The sequence below is a fragment of the Stegodyphus dumicola genome, chromosome 11 (assembly GCF_044657685.1).
Source record: "Stegodyphus dumicola isolate Sdum_Otavi_A_Nest chromosome 11, ASM4465768v1".
Taxonomy (NCBI): domain Eukaryota; kingdom Metazoa; phylum Arthropoda; class Arachnida; order Araneae; family Eresidae; genus Stegodyphus; species Stegodyphus dumicola.
Genome location: NC_140778.1, coordinates 106,739,845 through 106,765,482, shown reverse-complemented (window position 1 = coordinate 106,765,482; position 25,638 = coordinate 106,739,845). Strand labels below are relative to the sequence as shown.

The window sequence follows — 25,638 nt, the reverse complement described above, 5'->3', positions numbered from 1 at the left end:
TATCAAAAGAAAACAAATGCAGGTATGAAATAACAGGAGAGTTTTTACATTAAAATCAAAAAAATTATTTGTTCTCATAGTAGTTTTGGGAAATTTGTACTTTCTTAGAGAAAACCCTGGCCGCTCTAATCCAATAGGTGTGGAACTCTTTTGTGGTTTCAATATGAAGACTGCAAAGATGTTCTCTTTAAATGGGAAAAATAGGAAATGAATAAAGTTTGGCTCGATTCTTCTGGACAAAAACAGGCTAAAACTTTGATTATCAGACATTCTGCTAAGACTGTTTCTGAAATTCTTAAGTGCCCAAGACTTAAAGATATGAATGATTACTGGTATCATCACGGAGCACTACAATTTCAGAAAACACTTTCATACTATGGGACTTTTTCAAAAACCTCCTATATGAACGAAATGCTGTAAGAACGAGGAAACAACACGACATATTATATATGAATGTGATGGCCTTGCCCTCACTCGTTTCATTACTTTAGGTATTCTCAATAACAAAGAGTTACAGAGCTCTATTAAGGGCTGTCAGACTTTATAGACAATGTTGGGTACCTAAACAAATGGAGTTATGAAGCATTGAGTTTAGTGCATTTGACACAAAATGCTATTTAGCAGAGGTGCCTGATACCTGAAAAACTCAACCTGAAAAAGAAGAGGAACAGTTTAACTCTAAAAAGTTAAAACTAATTTCAAGGAAACTTAGCAGCAGTACGAGCAATAAAATTTAACGGCAAGTCTGTTAATCTGTCAGGATTGCTGAATATTTAGACTTGAAACAGAAAAAATGTAAACGCACTTTCGTTCTGATTTCAAATAAATGGAATTTAAGCATTTTAACGCATACTTCGTAGAAAGGTTTTTAGTCAGCCTCCTGAATGTCAAAATTTATTGCCAGAGACTGGTTTTAAAGATCTTGAATTTTTCTTTACGGCTTGAGAATTTTGTTTCTAAATTGCAACCAAAATTTTTAAGGTACTGTATGATTTGTGTTTTATAACTCACAAATTTGAAGACTGCCTTTTCATTTTCTAAATCCTTAAACAAATTATGTAATAGGATATTTATTTGTGGTGGATTAAACCTGTGTATCTTGAGTTCTTAGACATATAAAACTGAAACAAATCTACCATCAAAATCAGGTCCTTTCTCAAAAATGCCGTTTTTCTGAAGCTTTTTGAAGTCTTATAAATACTACCAAAACATATTCTTTCAAATGACCTTTAGTTTATCCAGTGCTGTGTTTTTCAATTCCTCAGAACTGGAAAGTAAGAAACCTTTATGCCAGCATCTCAAATCAAAAACATGTATATAACTCATTGCTTATTATTATTATGAGTTAGTGGCTCCCATAACCATTCTCTTTAGCTTCGTCTCTCCTGACCTCAACTAGCCTCTTAAGCGATACGTTTCTTGTCCTAGGGAATAAGAGACCAATGTATAGGGTGGCTTAGTGTGAGATCAGTTTAAGTGGGTAAATGTAAGAGAACAAGTGGGTGTGGAGTTTCATCATCCACCATTCTTTTGATTCCTGCGCCACTGTAGAGACATTAGGTATTTTTGGAAGCAGGCAAGATGAAAAATGAGCAAATGACTTCGCCGATAATCGAACCACGGAACTCTGGAATACCGTCCCAGCATGCAGACCACTACACCACGAACGGCACGATAGGAAGCCGGGAGAAATACCTTATATGCTCCCTCTTTTAAAGAGCGACTGGGCTTTTTAGGGGACCTAATCGCCAAATCCAATGTGAGGAGAATCATCATCCAACACCCTTTTAGTCGGGCACCACTGTAGAGACATTAGGTATTTTGGAAGTAAGAGAGATTAAAAAATTAGCAACGTTTTCTCCGGGAATCGAACCTCGGACCTCTGGAACACCGGCCCAGTGGGATGACCACCACACCACGAAGGCACGATAAGAAGGTGGGAGAAACTCCTTATAGGTTCTCCCAGCCTTTTTTCGGTTTGAAGGGGTGGATACTGTAACTATAAAATATGATTGCTACACTAGCATAATAATGATATTTGGCAACCTCTAAATTAACCCTTATATGTTCCCTTTTCTGCCAAATTCGAGACCATTCTAATGTCACATGACTCTTACATAACGCTGGATGCAAATGGAACTAAAACCCAAAAACAAAGAACACAAAAACTTAGCTTTACAAATGCATGCCGCTGTGTTCGCATTCTTCTTCCTTTGTTCATCGCATAATGGGACACAGGTAAATTTTATAAATGTGTGTAACGCCCGGAATAGGTGTATATTCTAAACTACTGATGCCCGCCAAGCAAAATAAAGGACTGTGAAAAGAAGGGCTCTTTGAATCTTCAATGTCAACTTCTCTATCACTCTCCTCGCCTGACTGCGTATTGTTAAAGGAATGTGTTCTCTAGAAAAATGTTTAGCTCAGCAAGCTCCTTCCTTTCATTATATATATATTACATAAGTTTTTATATATATATATACATATATAAACTTAAAGCATTTAAAGTTAATATAAACTGGAATCAAAGCCAGGCAATTCCTCAACAATATTAATAACTGCAACCGTGTATAAAAGGTTTAACACAATATCTAACCCAATCAAAATTAAAATAAGAATTCGAAGTAGAACAAACTCGAAAAATATACAAAATTATAAAAATAAAAATTAATCTTCTTTTACTGAGACTCCAATATCAGGGGACAATGAAATAAAACTTCATAAAAGTCAATTAAAATGTTTCGAAAACATGTTTCGTTCTTTTGGTTCATTTGAGATCAAAAACCGGAAAAGGGTTCGATTAAATTTTCATTTAAGACTTAAAAATTCATATAAAACCGAAAACTGGAATGTCAAGTGTACCAGAATTTTTCCTATATATATATAATAGATATAGATATAGATTTATATAGATATATATATGTGTGTGTGTGTATATATGAGGGATATAGTCAGTGAATAGCCAACAAGATCTGACGTCATCTGGGTAGCAGCCAGCGCAGCGCACAGAGGAGTAGAGACGACTTCCAGACATGGAAGGGAACGGACGTGTTTGTTCTCCGTAAACAAAGATTATGATGCTTGATGATTGCTGGACATGGAGAAGAGTAGATGGACTCTATCGAGGACCAAGCGAACAGCTATTAAACCAAGACGGCGTCGACTTGGCTTCCATGAGGTTTGAAGGAGGGATAATTTCCCACTGCTGTTATAGAAATCCATCAGCATCTATGAATCCCGATCTTGTTCCGACATTCGACGATAAACTGTGAACTGCTGATTATTACATGAACTATTCGTGGATTAAGATCAATCGTGGCATTATCGTTTTTTAAGGGGACTTGTACATCTTAAAACCCATAAGATCTTCGAATATGTGACTGTTGGAAGAATAGGGTTAACTTATTGATTTTAAAAGCAATTACTTTCAACCTTTTACAGCTGACTACATAATATAGCTGCGTTCTGAAATAGTAATCTGAAATTTTGTGTTGCCACAAATATTTTTATAATTTAATCCGCTTTGCGGCAAAATTTTTCTTCCTGTTTCCACCTTGCACGCACAGTTTAAAACATTCTGTCGCATAATTTAATCCCATATTTAATACGTAGCTTTTATACCATTTGGAAACTACTGTGAACCAAAAATTTTAAGAATTTCATGTTCCATTTTTATTTTATTTGGAGTTGAGATTATAAAATATATTTTATTAAAAAATCTGTAATGTTTTCGTCCATAAAATTTTTTAGTATGAAAATATTCATCAGATTTTTGGTTCAGTTAGAAGATAGTGCCCGTATAAAGAATTCCATCAAATTTCAAGTATGTACCCCATTTTTAAAACATCATGCTCGCAAGGTTGAAACATGACGAAAACTTTTGTCACATAGCGGATTAAATTACAAAAATATTTGTGGCAACACAAACTTTCTGGTTACTAGTTCCCAAAGCAGCTATAATATGTCATATATATAATATATGACATATAGCTATAATATGTAGTCAGCTGTAGAAAGTTGGAAATAATTGCTTTTAAAATAAAAAAAATATTTCAATTCTTGCAACAGTCACATAGATCATGAGGGGTATAAGGTGTATGAGGCCCCTTAATGCCAGTTTCATCTATTACCAGCTATAATGTTCATTTCATCCTTTTTCATCTTTTCATTCATCTTATTAAATTCAGAAATAAATTAGATTAGTTTATGCATATCTTGTGCTCTATACTCGCACGAACCCACATATATATAATGAGAAATACTTTGCTGATGGTGTAGAACGTAGAATGTTGAATCCGTAATAAACTGTAGACTTGGCAACCAAGACGGATTAAATCTTTATTTCAATAGACATTTGCAACCACAATTTATTTAGCACTCTAGCTATTCAATAGTATTTACATTTTTGATACCGCAGCGATAGGAAGAGAGCAGAGCAGCAGCGTCTTAGCGAAAAAAAAAGAGTAAAACAGAAGTGTGCAGTTATCCAATATGACGTCTGCCAGGAGAAAGGCTTTAGTTCTCAATTTTTTAAGTTCGCGTTCCGAAAAAGCTACGTCAGAGGTTTGGTTTAGCTTGCACATTAGTCACGTCATCAACGTTATTAAGTCATATGCATGATTTGATCTAGAAATGATTTTGATGCATTAAATTGCTAGGAGAAGGAGATATAAAAATCTAAACAAGAAATTTAACTCTTTCGCATCGAGAGACGACCAAATCTGTTTTCATCAAACATCGAAAACGCCCGTGTTGACGAATTTGTCTTGGAATAGTTTTCCTTTCCCCCTGCCTGGTAGATAGCTACAGCATTAACAATAACCTACTTAAGTGAAATGACTGTTTCTCTCTTGGAGGTTTTTCAGTGGTTTCATCCATTGTGTGCAGTTTCACCTTAGAGCCGGATTGCACCTGCGAACGTTAATAGCTTTCCGTATGTCTCCTTTAGTTGCTTCAAAAGAATGATTGACATGTCTCTTAACAACTCGCGAAACCATTGAGCCATACACTAACGTGGAGGGGGAAAGCACTAGGTGGAAAATAAACGAGGCGTTGAGGCGGTTTGCCGTTGCCTGAATGAACGGGCGTTACGGGCGACTTCGATGCGAAAGAGTTAAAGAGTTATTGTTAATTAAGTTAGTAATTTATTACAGATTTATTTTCTTATTTTATATTTTACATATACACAATGCAATGAGTTACTAGCTTCACTTACTTCATACATTCTTCTTCCGTAAAATCGCATTACATGTTTGCCCAAATGTACCTAGAACATCAACGTTATTTGTCATAATATTTTTCTCGTGTTCCTAGTTTCAGGAAACCTATCTAAGCATACCAGGGCGGACTACCTGACGCAGGTGCTCGAAATTTCTATCAGCAGAGAATGGCATAACTGAGTTGACGTCTCATAGTGGTTCTGTTATATATATAAGACATCGCATTATGCATCTAGCTCGCAAAAGATTAGAAGCTTCAAATATACTAATCTATTAGTATGTGTAAAACTGAACATGATTTTTCCTTGACACAAAATTAAAATTCTCTTTTCTTTCAGAAAAATGTGAAAAAGACAATGACTGTCAAAATGGAGGAAAGTGCACTGATAAAAAAGTTTGTAAATGTCCAGAGGGTACTGGTGGAGACAAATGTGCTGAAATCAAGGGTTGTACTGAAGAATTAATTAAGACATGTAAAAAAGGAGGTGCAGAATGTAAATATGATAAAAACGCTCCAGCAAAAGCTTCTTGCCAATGTGAAAAGGTTAATCTAGTGTTCCTTAACGGAAAATGCCTTCGTAAGTTAGACCAAGAGTTGACTTTTTACGCAAATGTTTTAGTTTCTTTTATAAAATAATTTTAGTATATTATCATTTGTCTAAAGAAGGTATAAATTGTATAATATTTTTAAATCATTAAATGCATTTTATTGAACTGAATCAATCACAATTTCTCATCAAAAGGTATAGTTAACGCTTGATCTCAACTTTCAGTCTTATATAAGCTATTCAGCATTGTTTTAGATATTAGTTTCAAAACTGAATTGTTTAATGTTCTACATACTGAGTCAAAACTTCAAAGTTATTAGGATGTTTTCCTGATGTCTGTAGGAATACGTCGAATTTTCTATGATAGATTACATTACCTGATTACGGTAAAATGTGCAATGCCTATCTATCCAAGTGCAAGGTACGGCCTTGGAAAAACTAGAAGCAACTATCAGAAATAAGTAAACAGAAAAAGATTTTTAAGATTTTTTTAAGACTTATAAATCGAAACAAATTAATTTTAAACCTTTTAAGTAATAAAACACTTTAATAAAGCTAAAATTATATTTTTAACTTTTGAATGGAATTACATCAGGATCTTTTTGTAACATAAAGTAACAACTTACAGTTAACATTTCCTTCAGATTTCCGCGTGCACATATTGCAAACGTTTTATGTAGGAATATTGATTTGTTGCAGATTAAGTGGCCATAGAATAATGCTAGAATTCTGCTTCTTCAAGTAAAATCAAACATTACAGTTTACTCAAATTTTTACTTTCTTCTACGAAGTAAAGGAAGTGTTGTGATCGCGAATTCGGGTATCATATTTCAACGAAAATATCCATTTTCACTGCTCTTGAATCCATTTGTACAATGCTTTTGAGTGACACCTGTACGTAAGGACAGAATCGGACCGTAAAATGTATTTAAACTGATTCGCAAGAGATTTGTTTCCTTATGTCTGTAGGAATAGGTAGAATCATTGTTAGGTAAAGCTTCCTTTCATTTTCTATTGAAAGTTTAGAATTTCTCTTGATGAGTGGGTAGATTCTGAGGAAGACTGGGCTGGTTTGTTTTATTACATAATTTATTACATAGTGAGGCTTAAATTTCAGTTTGCTGTCCAAGATGATACCAAGGTATTTGATCTCTTTGACATTAGGAATATTGGTATTCTTTATGTGAATATGATGGCTTCTTCTAATATTGGTTTTATGTCTTCTGACTATAATTGTACTGTATTTAGAAGGATTTTAGGAAAATGCCCACAGGAAATAAGCCCACAGGAGCTAATGCTTACAGGTATAAATGCTCACAGGAAAAAAGCCCACACGGAAAAAAGCTCACATGGAAAAATGCTCACTTAGAAATATGCTCACATAGATATATGCTCCCATGGAAATAAGCCACTGATAAATAAAATACGTAGAATTATCCTTACATTAATCAATCAATAATTAATCGATCTAAACATCGTACACCTATTTAATTTTTAAAAGAAAAATTATTTAATCATTTGAAAAAATTATTGGACAAATGCTCACATTAACCTTTTCAGAGGCGGTATATAAAAGAATGAAAACTATAGTAAAATTTTGCATGTACTATAATATTTTGTACCCCTGCCCCTGTACGACATTTTTATTCTTGTAACTGCCAATAGTTAATTTTAGTTTTACTCTATTTTTGCATACTTTTGATGTATGTCTATAGGAATTGATGTTTGAATGTAGTTATTTAAGTTTGAAACCAAAAAAGTTCTAGAAGACCACAGTTTCCAATCGAAGTGTGGAATCATTATGAAGCAGTCTCAGAAAAATCTCCTAAAACTATGCATCGTTACGAAAGCTTTCATAAGCTACTAAATTCATTTTTTAATTGTAGCCATCCCAGTATGTAGTTTTTATTTGATGAACTGAGAAAAGATTTAGCCTGTCAACGTTTATTATTAGCTATTGTACATACAGGGTGTACTGAAGTTAAAAAAAAAAAAAGAAAATATTACATTTAGTAATCACGAATCATGCAAGAAACTATGATGAAATCGATGATAAAATTATATATTTACACATATTAGCTAATATTAAGTAGTGTTATGTATTTATAACTTTTTTAAATATATATTTATGATTTATATATAATAAGGTATTTTACGTAATTTAAATAAAATAATTATTTATATTTTCTATTCTTCTAAATGTTTATATTATAAAATGTGTAACTTATATTTACTGTTATTTTTTTTTAACAATTAAAATTGTAATAATTTTTCACTGTATATTCTGTTTCCTTTTTCTTACTTCCTCCTCTCCTTTTCCTAATTCAAAACAGTCCATTTTTTAATCTTATTTAGCAACTGAAGCTATACATAATTTATACAATTTTTTATATATGTATATATACCATAGATGTTTTCCTAATTTAAATAATGTTTCTTTGAAAAATTCAAGTAGGTGTACGATGTTCAAAGCGATTAATTAATTATTGATTAATGTAAGGATATTTCTACGTATTTTATTTATCAGTGGGCTTATTTCCATGGGAGCATATATCTATGTGAGCTTTTTTCCGTGTGAGTATATTTCTAAGTGAGCATTTTTCCATGTGAGCTTTTTTTCTGTGTGGGCATATTTCTGTGTGGGCGTTTTTTCCTGTGAGCATTTTTACCTGTGAGCATTTATACCTGTGAGCATTTATACCTGTGAGCATTTATACCTGTGAGCATTATTCTGAGAGCATTATTCCTGTGAGTTTTTCTCCTGTGGGCATTTTTCCGGTCACCATTTAGAAGAGTTCACGTGTGATTTTCCAAGAATTTAGTAATTTCATAAGGATATTAATTGCAAATTGCAGCTTATCACATGCATGTAAAGGATTCATGAAATTGGTAAAGATATCAATGTCATGAGCATATTTAGGAATATTGGCCCTTAAAAGAGTAAGCATATCATTGATGAATATACTGAAAATACAAGGTCCTGAAATCGAACTTTGTGGAATACCACTTTTAAGAGCCTTAACAGTAGAGTAGTAAATATTGTTGATTTTAATTTGGAAAGATCTATTAGAGATGTAACTTCGGATCACTGTTCCACAATACGTGGTAAAAATAAGAAAAGTCAGAAACCTCGACTGGTGGGCGTTTCAAGAATTCACTTAAAATCTTACATACAGTGGTTGGAAGTATGCAGTTTTTTCACTTAAGAAGAAATAAAAAAGAAAGTTTTCTGTAATTAATTCGGACTGGAAGAAGATCGATAGTTTATTAAACATGTTGTCGAAATGGTAGATGGTTGCAGAAGTTCGTCGCAATGGTGGAAGTGAAAAACGTCCCAGGAAAGACTCGAACGGGACCTTTACATCCAAAAGAAGACGTTATTTATTGTATAGTAGTCTTCTGCTGGTATTATTATATACTATTTATTTCCTTCCACGATGTGAATTTCGATATTGTATAGGTACGAGGTAAATTCATGACAAATCTCACTTTAAAACGGCTCCTGTAAATAGACATAGACTTCAATTACTTCAGAATAATGTCTGACTACATACCGAGGTGTCAATCATGCAACAAATCAGCAATATGAGATATGAAATTGAGCATCATCCTTCCATAGTATCCTGATTCTTTGCAACAAATTTTCAGTCTTTCTTCGGCAGCTGAGTTATTTCCCCCTCAAAGCCTGTGTCAAAGGCACGTAAAATTTCCAAGAGCTACCCACTTGTAGAGGGAATGAATCCTTCAAATGTGGCATAAATAAACTTGCCATATGTTTTAAAGAGTGCATTGATGCTGCTACAGGTTTTAAGATTATACTTCAAAAATTTATAAGTGCGTTCCTGAAATTAAGGGATTGGCTGAAAAACTGTAATAATCATTCCAAAATTTAAAATTAACTTTTATGTACAAGATTTTTGTTTATTTGTGAAATGTAACGTTAATTCACTGTGATAAAAAAAGAGACATTATCATGAGTATAGGAAAATAATCATAAAACATACATTGTCTAGCTTCATTTCTAAACTGCTTCTAAACTGCTACTTTTCACAATTGTGCTTAGCTTCATTTCTAAACTGCAAGAAAAGTTCGAGACACACTTTTTTGATTAGGATGTGTTCATTATTATTATTAGACTAGCATCCTGGCAAATCAAATGAGGAGATCCAGTTGCTAGTTTGTTTAGATAATCTGGTAAACCTTTTGGCAAAGCGTACAAGAGTTACGTACTGAAATAAGAGATACCTTCTTGGAGAATTTTGTAGAAGAAACTGGTTCGTATTTATTTCAAACGTGGGAAAATTGCTATTTCGTCCATACAGCCACCACCTTGTTGGTTAGAAATAACCCGAATCGCCTATAAATTTGAACAAGATCTTTCATGACATTAGCGGTTTTGAAATGATATCTGTAATTCTCAAATAATTCCTGAACGGTATAATGGAAAACCCCAACTGAAGTAAAAGTTTCACTTACAACTGGTATAAATATTAAATTTTTGCAATTATCTGATGGACATAAAAAAATTATTACCGAAATCCAGGTAAGATTTGTCTGTAGTGCAGTTATGAAATCACTAATATCAGATCGCTTGTACGAAAAATATTTTAGGAAAGAAGCTTTTATGTATGATCAATAAGAGTGCGTACGTAAATTTCCTGCCAGTGTCAGTCTCAGTGCATATCTCATCATTTGGGTAATTAGTAGGAATCTGCATCATGTCCTGACAAATTTAGATTTGCTATGCACGAGTTTCCCATGTTCCTCTCATCTAGTGGAAATAAACTGCTTATTATTTTCCTTGTAATATCCAATTATAATGGATATAGCTTACCAGTATGACGGGGATATATCACAATCAGCTATTATGCATATCTGAACGAATTTCAATGTCTCTAGAAGAAACTAATTTTTCAGATATATGCACGAGATCCTGAAATTTTTGCATTTGCTTTAAGATATTTATTTCTGCTGTGACTTTGTTATACAATCAAGACAATAGCGCCCATCGTTATACAGCCAAGGCTTGACGAACAGTATCTTCAAAAGAGGATTATAATGCATTTACGACCGTCCAGATCACTTGTCATAATGCTCTAAAAACTGCTCTATAAACATCTGTCGATTAAATATTGAAACATCTTAAGAGCACAATAATCATCCTCATCAATTAAGCACCTAAACACTATTATCATCAGCAGCTTAAATAATTAATCTAGCGATAAAGAGTAATGGCATATTATTCTGAAGAACGAAACTGGTTAAAAAGATTTACGATCGCCTATATATTTTTCTCCGACATAAGACATAACAACCCCATATCGAAGTTTGTGATCAAATTTGTATAAATCAACCTGAAAACCTGCAGGTGAACAGCCGTGGTCCTCAGTATTTGGATTACAGCGAATGTAAGAACTACTAGTTAGTTTTGTCATGGCTGGTGAGGCAGATGGTATCTGTCTGACAGCCTAGGCTACTAAACCAAACAAACATTTCATATCGTTTTTCTATCTGATAATTATTCTCTTAAAATTAAGGAGAGCTTTTCTATTCGTTTAAAAGTGTGAAACGATCGAATAAAATAATCTATGAAAATACTGCCTTACCTAATATAATTAAGTTGTGATAAACTACCCAAAGAACTTCGTGTCTTGAAGAAAGTATATTTTATTTGACATTCTTGATTCAGGTAATATTCTTAAGTTTTTGATGTTCATAAAATGGCAAATTGCATTTATTTCAATACTTTGTTATTGCGTTATATGTAAATTGTTGTTTATTTTCATTCAGTAGCATTTTATTAATTAAATTTATTTTATTTTCTGTAGCAAAATGGTGTAAAGTTGTGACATGTCATCCAGATGCTGAATGTAAATATGATGATTCTACAAACACCGGATACTGCAAATGTAAAAACTCCGAACAATATTATGATTATCAAAACAACAAGTGCGAGAGTAAGCATATTTTTTTTTCTGAATATAAGGAGGAATGTGTACAATATCAGTTATAAAGCTCATGAACTAAAATAATCATGCACAAGTTCAATCAATATTACCTGCATTTTTAACTATTTACTTTATGTATATTTTGATTTGTTTTGCTATTTTTGCTATTTGTTTCTTTTAATACTTTGTAATATTAGAACAACATATTTTTAGAAAACAAGTGGAAAGAAATGAGTACCCTGCATTTAATCCCAATAAAAATGGTAAACGTAATTTTGACCATCCTATAACGCACTCTATTTACGAATATACTATTTATAAAGTGCATATGTTATTTCTATTTACATGGTATGACAGCATTACTTGTTCTGACACCATTTGTTTTGACACCAATTTTACTTCCTTAAACGCTCAACATCTCTTTTCTAGTAAATTAATTTTAGTTGCTCCTTCTTCATTTCGGTTTACGAAAGTTTTGTGATTATAGAAGTTTCCTAGTTTACTTTTACAAGGTGAGAGAATAATATACAGTCATATGAAAATGCATATAGTTTCGTATATTTTCATTGCATTACGTCACATATAAAACTACTGTAACCTACAGGCTCCCTTATTTAATTAATTGATTAAACTGGAGACACGTGTCAAGCCTTATAGTCTGTTTGTTTAAAATTGGCACCTCAAGGCCATCACCAGTTCTGCTCATTTGTAATCATAGCCTTCATGAAACGAAACATGAAGGAAAAATCATAGGTGATTGCTGTAGCTGCATTTCCTAATGTTTACGAGAGTAGCTGGATTGCATAAAATGAGCCTGGAGTTCCTATTTTAAAGTTGCAGGCTACAATCACTTAACGCTCCGTTCAGAATTTAAGTAAATAATATTTTAACGCACGAGAAAGATATCTAGCTAAATCTAAACTTGTCGGGGTAAATTTTGCATTGAAATTTCAAAAGCGCTTGCTGTATATAAAATTATTAATCCGCTGAGATCTACTAGACTTCTTTGAGATACATCGCGAGCCACATCATGAAATTACTTCTTCTAAGTGTTTTTAACTTTAAAAACTTTTTTTGTTTTATTTACAAACATTTTAATCTGGCATTTAAAACTGTCGAATTATTTCTTTTTAAAAAAAAGGCGGGAAAAGAAGACATGGTAGGTACATGGAACAGATACTTTTGATTACTATAACGTAAAAAAAACTGTTTTTGACGTACTTTAATACTGATTTATTTATTATACAGTACCAGCTGCTCGGAGAGGAATATAAATTTAGTATAAATAGTGCTATACTGTCCTAAATCAATTATCACTTTCCATGGCTGACGGAAGATGGCGCCACCCAAGCGGCTATAGTTTCTACATGCACTTTCAAGAAGCTTTCCCATCTTTTTCACTTCCACCGCCATAAGAGAGCGGCCCAGTTCAGTATTTTTTCTTCTTTTTTTCTCTTCTAGCTTCCTCCTGACAACCTCCTGCCTGAGTTCTCCACAAAGTCAGGTCCTTCGGGAAGTCTCTCCCGTTACTGGGAAGTACTACCACAGTCCAGTAGAAACCCAGTATATCTAAATTTAGTATCTTAGTAAATCATTTATAATAGTTGTTTCATAATCCACAACAAGATCTGCTGAATAAATTAACTCCAGATTTCTGATTAGAAACCTCTTATATGATTTATCCGATTTAATTAAACAAGTAAGCAAACAAATTGCAATGAATTTAGGATTAACTACTGTATTCTATAAAAATAATTTATTTTGCTGCTACATTAAGAACTGGCAACATAGTTCTTTGATTTATGAACAAAGGTGGAATGCAAAACGGGGAAAACACGTCAATAATTCTGAAATAATTTTAATTACCATAAACAGAAACGCTTATAATCCTTGAATATAATTGCCTGCTGTCTAATGCCTTCTCTCAAATTACTATAAGGCGTTGTACACCCTGCAACTATGATGCTTGCTCCAACATAAAAGAAACGCTGCCAGGAATTATCTGTCCTTTAAAACGCACAGATTATCCCAGCAGAGAAGAAATTATCTCTGCTTTAAAACGATTTTTGTAAAATATCAGTAGATGTGGATGTGCTAATGGCGTATTTTATCATTTAATAACATGGCAGAAGGTCGTAGATATGTCAGTCAATTTTTATTGAGCAATTGCAAATCTTTATAGTTGAGGTAATAATGTCTCGTCAGAACTACCAACATGTTGCCACAAATATCTTATCCAACTCTTATAAAACGTTAATGAAATACCTTAATTTTGATGGCTAAGTTAGGCATTCTGAATGTCGTCTATTTGATGACAATATTACATATTTTAAAATATATTACGTAATTTGATATACATTATATATTTGAGGATTTTGATTATAATTTAATGGCAGTGTTTAATTATGTTTTTAGAAGTGCTAGTCAGTTTTATAGTAGGCGATGTACTGAAGGAGATCACCAGCAATGGAATCAGTGTATTACATTAGTTTTCATGAGGTTTCATTAAAAATATTTTCGAATTTACATGAAAAATTCACGAAGATATTCAAAAATAAATATATTGCATGGATTTTGTTCATACTCGGTCTGATTAAATTTCTTGGATCTGAGAGCAGATCTTCAGAACAATTACAAAAGAAAAATATTCACTTGGGGGTAATGGCGGAGTATACGTCCTCGTGTATCTTCATAAGCTTTTCACGTAAGTGGAAGGACATTTTTTTCTTTGTATGTTTCATTAATAAAAGCATAAAGTATATATTTAAGAATATTATAGCAAATGAAATGTTATCTTGTCCCCCGTAGCTTTTTTTAGAACTCTCTTCTGAAAATTATAAAAAATTCGCATAATTTCTCTCTTCATCAGTTGTGCATAGCTTTTATCTCTGAAAGCAAGTTTAATGGCAAATTGTATTGCCGTGATTAATTTATTTTAATTCAATGTATTTAGTTTGTATTTGCATTTCTGTATTAGCATTTCGTCTGTTTTATTTTCTCTAGCAGCGTATTTTGTGCAGATCACCCGAACGTTGCAGGTGTTCTTTCGTTTAAGAAACTTTCCAAACATACGATTTTACTTTATTTCTATTATTTCCTTTCCAGCTCATTGTAGCCTTATAAACTACTGATGTGCTCGACCTTTCAAAACCCCTGTCTTTTATTCCCCCTCTTCTCTTCCATTCCTCTGATATGCCTCTTGGGAGCTGCGGTCAAGCCTCACTCATGTGAGGTGGCCCTGGGGCTTAATAGGTTACTGTCAGATATCGGCACAATATCCGTCAGATATTGTAATGTTAATATTATTATGTATTCTTATTGCAAATGTATTGTTAATATTTTATGCATTCTTATTGCTAATATAATTTTAATGTTATTATGCATTTTTTATTGCAAATGTAATGTTAATATTATTAGGCATTCTTATTGTATGTTTCTTTTAAAGAAATAATATTGCTATATTTATCAATAGTTTATTCATGACTATTTTTTATTTGTTATGTTTTTACTGCAACTGCGTGATATGCAAACGATAAAATTAGTTTTAAAAAAGAGGGAAATTGGGGTAATTCAGACTGGGATATACAAAAAATTAAGTTTTATTTTGCAAACATAACATATCTATATTTACTCTCCTAAACAAGTTTCTTCAAATTTTGCAATTAAATATCTTTCAAATTGGAAATGCAAGTACGGGATTTGAAGAACAGAAACCCATAACTACGGTTTCAGATCATTCAGTTTGTTCAGTAAAAACACTCATGTACGAAATTAAGATAATTTGGAAATTATGTTTACCGTTAAGAAAAGTATTAAACCAATGGTACTAACTTTGTCACCGAAGAATTATGCAAAGATTCAAAGTCAAATACGTACGCATACACTAGCGTATCTGCGCAGCTGTGATTGTGGAGGCGATATAAGCGTACGAGAGGTTATCGGGAATCCTGTGTACGTATTCCTTCACGGTATTTGCTGTATTTCTCTCAAGCGTTAAAACATTTGATACCTTGTCAGGTAAAATGAATAGTTAGGAGCGTATGGATGACAGAATGAGATGGAGAATTGTTGGTAGACTGCAGGCAGACCAATCGCAAGCGCAGATGGCGACTGAGTTCAGTGTGATGCCAATTGTCGTCTGCAATTTGTGAAAACAATTTCACGACATTAGATGCATATCGAGAAGACTTGGACAAGTTCGACCAAGACACACAACGACGAACGAAGATCGTTATTTGGTGCTTTCAGGACGGCGACAAAGGTCCGCTACAGCTTCACAACTCTCACATTAGCTTTAATGATGCCACTGTAACCCGTGTTTCTCGATCTGCAATTTCTCAAAAGCTTCATGAAATGAGGCTATATGGCAGATGACCCGCTGTTTGCGCCTCGCTTACTCCAGCACTCAAGATAGCGCGTTTAGCATGGTGCAGACAACATGCATCTTCGACCAGACTTTAATATAGCAGCGTGCGTTTTACAGATGATTCGAGATTCAGCCTGGACACTGATTCTCGGCGCTCCTGTATCTGGAGAGAGCTGGAACACGCAATTATCATTACGGTGGTGGAGGTGTAATGGTTTCGGTAGACTTTACTTTGGACGGCTGCAGCCCCTTCCATGTGTTTGACAAGAGCTCCCTGACTATGAATGGCTACAGAGAAGAGGTATAAGAGCTCTATGCTCGACATTTCAGCTGCGCAGTTGGTTATGATTTCCTGTTAATGGACGGCAACCCTCATCCACTTACGGCTCAGCTGGTTGACAGTTAGCTGGAATTTGAGGATATTCGGCGCATGGATTGGTAGATCTCTTTATCTCAACTCTGTGGAGCGTGTTTGGGACGCTCTTGGGAGGGCAATTTCATCCTGCCATTCTCTTCCAACAACCATCCCGGAGTTGAAAATTGCTTTGCTGTAGGATTGGGATCAAATACCGCAGGGGCTGTCGACTACTTTCTATCCAGTATGCGGTTATGCTGCACGACTTGTCTGGCTGTGAGAAGAGACTATACCCCTTATTAGACTCATTTTCGCTTCGGTATCACTGCTTGGATTTTGGATATTCCTGCACTATGAGCTTTAGTGATGATCTCTGTCTCTGTCATAAATTTATAATCATTAACAGCAAATTTCATTAAAATCTGTCCATTAATTTTTCAGGAATTCGACGTAATGTGCAAGTTCATTTAAATCACATTTTGTGTATGGTAATTTAACAGGTCTTCATTGTTATTTTTTAAATTATTTTTTCTAAGTCCTTTTTTTTCTCTTTGTTTGCAATTACAGTTGTAGTTTCGTCTAATAATTTTATTTTCATGCTCTGATAATTTACAATAACGTATTTTACAGTTATATCGACTTGTTTATAATTAATGTATCTTTAAAGAGGTGGATAAATGTAAGCTGATGTTTTGCGAAGAAAATGAAGAATGTCAAGATGGCAACTGTACTAAATGTACTAGGGGTTACAAGAACAAGAACGAAAGTGGAGAATGTAAACGTATGTAGCTTCTCTTTCTCTCTCTCTCTCTCTCTCTCTCTCTCTATATATATATATATATATATATAATATATATATATATATAACAAATAATCAAATATAGGAAGGGCTGTTAAGAATCCTGCTGCTAGGCTGCTGTGACTTAATTAAACATAATTATAATTAAAGGAGAATACTACTCTTATTAAAATTCTTAAATTTCCTATATATATTAAATTTAATACATTAACAAAGAAAATTCAAAATCACATTCACCATTGAAATAATAAATTAACACGATTTTTTTAAAATGCAAAATAATACCTAAAAGAGAATTGCTCTAAAATCCTTAGCTGGCAGGTGAATAATCAGGTTATGTGACTAATCGGGTTTCGTCCGGTACCCGCAACTGTCTAGAGCAGAGTTTCTTAAACTTTTTTCATTCGCGACTCCCTTTTTATGACTGAGATTTTTTCCCGACCCCCAGGACCCCAAAATATTTACAAAAATTTTGTGGGACCCCATAAGTATTGCGCAAATCCGACGCACGCATGAATGAAACTGTCAATGTTTTCACTTGTACTGTAATATACTATTGCAGTTTTAGGTCATTAACTTTAATTTCTAATTTTAAGACATAACAATGCGTAAATTTTAAATACGTAACAGACGAAATGACAGCGTAACGTTCAAAGCAAGGAAAATGAACGTTTATATCATAAAGACAGAACAATTAAGACATAGAACATATTAAGACATAATAGACATAGAATTATATATGTCTATTATGTCTAATGTAATAAACATAGAATTATCATTAAGACATAGAACAATGTGTAAATTTTAAATAAGTAACAGACGAAATAACAGCGTCACGTGCAAAGCAAGGAAAATGAACGTTTATATTATAAAAAGAATGCGTCGAAACGTTTTCGTTTTTTTCTCTTTGTCTGTATTGTCTTATCTTTATCTATTTTCAGATACATTGTGTAAAAATATTTGGTAATTGTAAAATTATTATAATAAGTTAAAGAAATATCAAAACTGCTAAAATTTTTGGCGACCCCCTGCTGCAGGCCCCGCGACCCTTTTGGGGGTCGCGACTAACAGTTTAAGAAACCCTGGTCTAGAGCAACACCTTCCCGGTGCCTCGCAAGGAATGCATTGGAAGTTTATTTCAGTAAAGATAAAAATTGCATATGGCCGCACAAGAGATAAGTTAAACCACATTCCCGTTACAAATACACACAATACATGCGTAAATGCATTACCATAATTTTAAAAGCCTACATTTTCATACCTAGCACAATTATTGGATATACGTATACTATATACATACACTAATATGCAACATAATTATATATAATACACATACTTAAATAGAATGCTTTATAATACACATTACAGTAAGGGGATGCATTTGTATATACTAAGCACACTAATTAATACATTGATCTCAACAAAAAATACTTATATATAACAAACAGATTACTACAGTAGGTTTAGTATACAATTTGCTGTGGTGGAATGTACACTGCACACTCACACACACACACACTCACAGCCCAAAAAAATATTGGGATAGTTCTATATCTCCCGTTCTACTAAGCCAATTGACTAAATTCAGTTTGCGGTTTACATGTCTCAAAACTGCAATTTAGGATATTTATTAGATTTATATATAGTCTTGTTCTAATATAAGTGTTTTGACACAAATCGGACCTTTTTTGATATCACATGCCAATTTGTTTTCCATATTTCGATTCTACGATTCAAATTATGCCAAATTGCCAAGTTTTGTAAAAATCGCACATGTAGTTTTTAAAAAAATTAGCTCTCGAAATTTTAGCTCCTCAATGTTAATTGAATTATATATATATATATCTATTAATGTCTCTTTTTTTAATTAAACTTACTTGATTCCTTCTTCCAGAATTCGAAATTTAGGCTTAATCCAAATATTATTCGCCCATTTTTTATGATTTATTTTTAAAATTTGTATTTTAAAATATTTTTTATCAATTTTTTTAAAACATTTTGTCTTATAACCTATAAAGTTTTTAACATAATCTTAAAGTAGATGTATTTCTAGGCACACATGCAAAACATTAGAGCTTTTTATTCAACATGTGCTAAGGTATACGTGAATTTACATATTGGCACGTTTTGAAATTCCATATTCGTTGCAAATGATAATAACGCCAAATGTGGTTTACGTACTTTGTTAAAATTATTTGAAAGTAATGAAAGTGACCTTTTTTCTGATCGTATACAAAGAAAAAAAATGAAAGGAAAATGGGTTGCTATAAATTAAGAAGCTAGCCGAGTGAATGTTTTTGGGGCAAACTGAAAAAAATTCCCCAAGACAAATTTTAAAATATCTCCGTAAATTTCGCACCAAGTTTTACAAAATTTAATATTTGGGCATAATTTGAGTCCTAGAATCGAAATATGGAAAGAAATTGGCCAGTTGGACAGAATTTGGCACGATATCCCTCAGGAGAACACCCGCAGCATCTATCAATCGAGGCCAAGCCGAATAATTGCTTACATAAGGGCCAGAGGTGGACAAACGCGTTACTGACTTTTTCACTTTGAGACGCTCTAACACTTCAATAAATCATCCAATTTTTCTCAAACTGTAATCATTTGTTTTTCTGTACATGTACATCCACTTCTACCGAGTTTCGTCCCATTCGGATAACTCCTTCTTGGTGCGTCTTTTTTTTTTTTTTTTCTAAATGTGTATTTTACGGTTTGAGCTATTTTTCTAGTGTTGATTTTCAGTTGTTGTAGTACTACCTGCCTTAAATTGGGTGGGGAGTTATGTGACTCAATGTAATCTAGAACAAAGCGAGTAATTTCATCATAAACGTAAAGTAATTAGTAGACCAAAAAACAAAATTTTATACGAAGAATAATAACTTCATAAATAATTTTAATTAAATAAAATAAAAATCTTGAAGTTAAATATTTTAAAACACAAATCATGCAAACAAATTTCGGAAGATTTGTCGAAAGTAAATAAAATTAATTGTTTAATGCAAAAGAAACTAACCTTAATTTGTGTAAACTGGGAAGTTTTGTGGTTGCAGTTAAGTGGAAAAAAACTTAATATTGTCTTTTAATGGAAAATACAGAATAAAACTATTGAAGTAAGAAAAGGTAAAGTGTAAAAAAATATTTTACTCAAAATTTTGCAGAATTTTAGATATATAGAGAGTAAGAAATTTAGAACTAGTGTTTCACAAAGACGAAAATTTTGAAATTCATAATTAATAAACTTCAAATAATCTAATAAATGCAACAAAGAATTTAACATTTCTAAACATAAGTTCTAAATTTCTTACTTTATGTCTTTAATGGTAATTTTTTGCAGCTTAAAGCGCAATAATACTAAGCATATTTATATTTTGTTTTTTAAAAAATTGTTTTGTAATTATATATATATATATATATATATATATATATATGTAATTATATATATATATATATATATAATGTTGTATGATCTTAAATCCATTTAGTGCGAAAACAAGTTATTACTACTTGCGCAATTGCTGCAAAGTTAGTTAATAATAATTTATTTCCTAAACAGTATTAATTAATTGATTATATTATCTCTTAAGTTCAATTAAAGTAGAATTATTTTAAAAGAGTGAATCCAAACTGGTAAGTTATATTTTGAAAGATGTTTTGAAGTAATTTGAAAGCAAAATGTTAATAATGTTTTAACGGGGACTGGAGTTAAATCATCATGAAGAATAAAAATTCAATTGTAAAAGGAAAAATTAAAAACATGTAATCATTGTCATTGATCGGAAATTAGTTGACTTTTCAAGGGGAACAAACCAACTCCCGTTCAATGAACAATAATTGAAAAAAATACGTAAATACGAAAGTGTTTCGTCTTTACTCGAGTTACAAGTTAAAGCCAAACCGACAATTTTAGTCAGGCCAAATATTTCCGCGAATAGAAGGGATTATGAACCAATGCTGATACTCTTAGGAAATAAATTATATATATATATTAGTAAGCACGCCAAAAAGTTACCAAAAACTGTGGCTCTGAGAAAACTCCAACATAAGCGTATTTAGTTGCTATGAAAAGTGTGAAAGAGGATAAAAAATATTTGAATATTTACAAATTAATAAAAAAGCTATATGCTAAACAAATTAGGAAATTTTTAACACAGTAAAAAAATAAATCAATTGAATGAGGTAAAATAAAGACAGTAGGCTATATGCTAAATAAAAAGTAGATTATAAAACACGGTAAAATACTAATCAATTGATCAAAGTAAAATATAAAAAATATATTAAAATTAAGAAGCGAAAAATGGTTAATTAGCCCAATTCGAAATTCATTTTAGCTTTTCAAGGGAAATTTTTTTAATGAATTTCGAACCAAGCTAACTCCATTACGCGTTTCGCCGAAACAGACAATTGAAACTTTGCGCGACAAATTTTTAATGAAGTAAATAAACTAAAAAACTTTAGTCTCAATTCTCTGTTCCAATTTCCCGACGCGTCCGCCTATATTGACACATTAAGGTGCAAAAAATTTTATTTAGCATGTAGCCTACTGACTTTATTTTACCTCATTCAATTGGTTTATTTTTTTACTGTGTTAAAAATTTCCTAATTTGTTTAGCACATAGCTTTTTTATTAATTTAACTTGTAAATATTTAAATATGTTTTCTCCTTTTTCACACTATTCATAGTAACTAAATATGCTTATGTTGGAGTTTTCTCGGAGACACAGTTTTTGGTAACTTTTTGGCGTGCTTACTAAAATTTATCTTCTAATTTCCTTAATTTTGCAGCACAATGCGCAAAATTTTGACCTAAATTGGTCTTTTTTCGTTTGTTCTTACAACCTTCCTTATAATAATATATATATATATCTATGTTTGTGACCGGTAAAATATAAAACTCTAACATTCTATAGCACACTTATAGAACTTTATGGAATTATAAAGCCTTTATATAATGTCTTTATTTATACTTTATAGAAATCCTGGCGTGTTTAAGCAAAATATGAAATATGGGAATTACTTTGTACTTTACCTAGGCATTGTATGTAGTATTACCTAGGTACTCCATAGAATGGCAAATGCCCTTTAGACAAAGTACGTAAAAAAGGTCATGATAAGGCTATTATTAAAAAGATTCATTCCTCAAAGTGGTTCTCTTTTTTGTATTATTCATTCCTCAAAAATATAATTGTTATTTTGAAAAAAAAAATTATAAAAGATTGTCATTAAAAAGTTTTTATTCAAAACACATAAAAAATGAAAGTTATATGAAAAAATATGCTTCTTTCTCATTAAAGAAAACAAAATATTAATATAAAAAATAAGAATTTAAATAATCTATTTGTAGGAGGAAGGTAGGCTTGAATGAGATTTTAAATTCATTACATTTTTCATGCAAAAACATTTCATATTTCGGCACTTTTATTTACACATCCACCTGACGAATCATTGGTCGCTTCCATTGGACTGTGCATTTGCAACTAACCGGAGAGGAATTCCGTGGTCAGTAATATCTTCAAGTCTAAGCAAGCTTTTAGAATGTAAAATGAAATGGTATATCATGTATAGCTGTTTTAAAATTCTTTCAGAAGTTCCAAATCTGGTAGAAACTATCCTCTGCTACCCTCGTTACAACCAATATATTGCAAGAATTTACGAATTATTGTATATTTTCTCTAAGAATTGTATGTATTATCACTTTGCTGATTTCATTCGGCATTTTATAGAACGTCTAGCCAATGTATTGGAAAAGATTAAATATTTCCCACATTGCCGAATTTGACAAAAACATTGACCTGGGGTTTTATTCCCTAAATAGGATCGTAGGTATATAATATAAAATATAAAGTTACTTAAAGAAGGTAATGAATTTTGTGAAATCAATTAAAATTTTCAAGGAATTAAATTTAAAGAAATACAAAATTGACATTTTTATATGGCACCCCCCCCCCGTACACAAAATTATCAAGATGTAGCCTAAGTTTCAGAAATGTTCCGGAAGTATAGTTTTTGTATATTTGTAACTAAAATTAAAGATAAGAGCCATATTTTATATGCTTATGATGCATTTCTGCACCTCGTAATCTGCAATCTAGCTGTAAGCATTTACATTTTAATTTATGATCAACCCCTTACTAACTTTGTTTAAATATATCTCTGTTCATTTTTATGATAAAATGCTGAAAGTTTGTACATGACCTTATCGGTGTATGGGGCATATTTTGATAATTGCGAATTTTTCTGTACGAGGGCAATATAAATACGGGTTTCTTTTAATACACTCTGAAATGTTTTAGAAGTCATGAATTTGGAGTGGAATCGGGAAATTGAATTACTCTCATAGTAACTTATGGGAAACAGCCTGCCGTATAATGAACAATTTTGAAAACGAAACAATGTATTTAAAAGTACCTTCACTGACCACTTAAATGTTGTCAACTTTCTGTATAATACTACTTAAAGATATACATAACTTAAGGAAATTTATGATATATAAAACTGTAAATTCATTAAATTTTCATTAAATTATATTATAATGCTTTCGTGCAATTTAATCCTTTTTTACAAATACAAATAAAAGTTTGTTGCATTTGCATTCATATAAATTCAGTTTATACTAATTTTAATGTCCTCAAATAGCTGACTTCTGCAATCTAAGTCCAAAGCCTTGTTTTGAAAAGGCGAAGTGCGAAGAAACTTCAATACCTGGAGTTGTAAAGTGTATTTGTGAAGGACCATCTTCTTACTACGATGGGTCGAGCTGCAAAAGTAAGTATGCTTAATTTGTATATCTGAAAATATTTCATGGCATCCCGGAGTTTTATTATATTTAATAAAGCAAGAAATCGATAAATGTCTTAGGTGTTGCTTAATTGATGCATGATCCCCGGTATCGATTCTATGCTTTCGACCCACGTCAGTTGACGAGCAGGGAAAAACACCTTCAAATTTTTGAATGACATATTTCGCAGTACTTCTTTCTTCTTCGTTTAATTATGCATTCTGCAAAAACTCCGATGTAATTCTCTCTGAAGACACGGATTCTGGGGGGGGGGGGTTACTATTTCGTTTAACCTTGGTCGCTGGAGTACATGTTGCAGCCACTTCACCTTCCCTAATAATTCTTGCCTTATCAGTTACATTGGCAACTCTCACCGGGACAACTACCTTCGATAAATCGATGAGTACCGAAGGCACTAGTTCCCTTGCGCATTGTTAGAATTCCTGGGATATTCCAATACTCCGTAACGGAAATTTCTGTTTCCGGCTATGGATCCACGAAATAGGAATTCTGTTCTTGCTGGTGCTGTGATATCCTCTTGAGCTATGATTTGATGGACAGCTTGAACTCCATCGTCATTAGTTCCGAGTAAGGTTATGTCCTCAGAGGGGCCAATGCAGATCGTTATTTTTAAAGTACAATAAAAATTTAGAAAGTCCAATCTGAGTGTGCGAGGATGTGTAATATTTGCCACATAAGCTGTGTGATGGTAGGCTGCGCTTCCAAACTAATATTGACGTTTAATTTCTAGTCGATGTCGATCTTCTCTCCGGGCACAGTCTGCAGGGTAACGCAGCCGGCGTCCAGATAAGTTTACCCTCCAGTTGTTGAGCCAAATCTTTTCGGATGATGGTAACGTTGGCTCCTCTATCGATCGTTATATTGCAAGGAACTCCATTGATATGTCCCATGATGAAGAGTCCATTGCTGCCGCCACTCATTGCAGAAATCTGAAGCGCTTTGAAATGGAAATTCTCATCTTCTGGTAACCTTCTCCTCGCGAGATGGCCACTAATTAGTTTCCGTGCTTCCTGCTGGGAGAGGTCTCCGCTTCCGTGCTCTGGGGTATTCGATAGTTTCTTCGTTTGTGGCGTTCAAAACCGCAGTTCCAGCACTTTAGTATCGGTTTCTTGTTACTTATATCTCGTCTCAAGGCACTGAGTTGCCTGGTTAAATCGTCTGGACGAGCAGCCATTTGATCAGCTGTATTTTGAATGTGAGCAGCTCTGATTGAGTAGTGGTCTCTACGAGTTGCTTGCTGGGCTGCCTCGAATTTCATGATGTGCACTACAGCACTCTTTAGTTTTTGACATTCGCCATTCGTAGAGTTTTCTGTATTTCAAGATCCCGAATGCCGTCAATGAAGTACTGTTAAATTATTATTATAACTCATTTGAGTTATAAAATAATGGAAAACTATCATAATTCTAAATAACCCTCTACCAATACCGTTAATCGGTATAGCGTCACGTCCACTTTTATCTAGATAACCATACGTAGTCATTGTGTTAATACACTAAGACATTGTGCTAATATATAGAAATTTGGTACTTAATACAGTGCTACAGCTAATTAATGTTAGACACTAGATAATATATTGCCATGTTACAAGGTGTATGCAA

At 32.8% G+C, this 25,638-nt stretch overlaps 1 protein-coding gene across 1 annotated transcript in view; it reads left to right on the top strand.

The window, feature by feature from the left end:
* The window catches only part of LOC118190411 (uncharacterized), a 161,034-nt gene that overhangs the window by 59,769 nt on the left and 75,627 nt on the right, over positions 1–25,638 (top strand). The window contains exons 8-11 of the mRNA XM_085827050.1: positions 5,558–5,797; positions 11,596–11,724; positions 17,104–17,217; positions 23,875–24,003. Coding sequence (XP_085683176.1) covers positions 17,124–17,217; positions 23,875–24,003 — 223 coding nt within the window. The 5' untranslated portion in view covers positions 5,558–5,797; positions 11,596–11,724; positions 17,104–17,123. The remainder of the gene's footprint in view (positions 1–5,557; positions 5,798–11,595; positions 11,725–17,103; positions 17,218–23,874; positions 24,004–25,638) is intronic.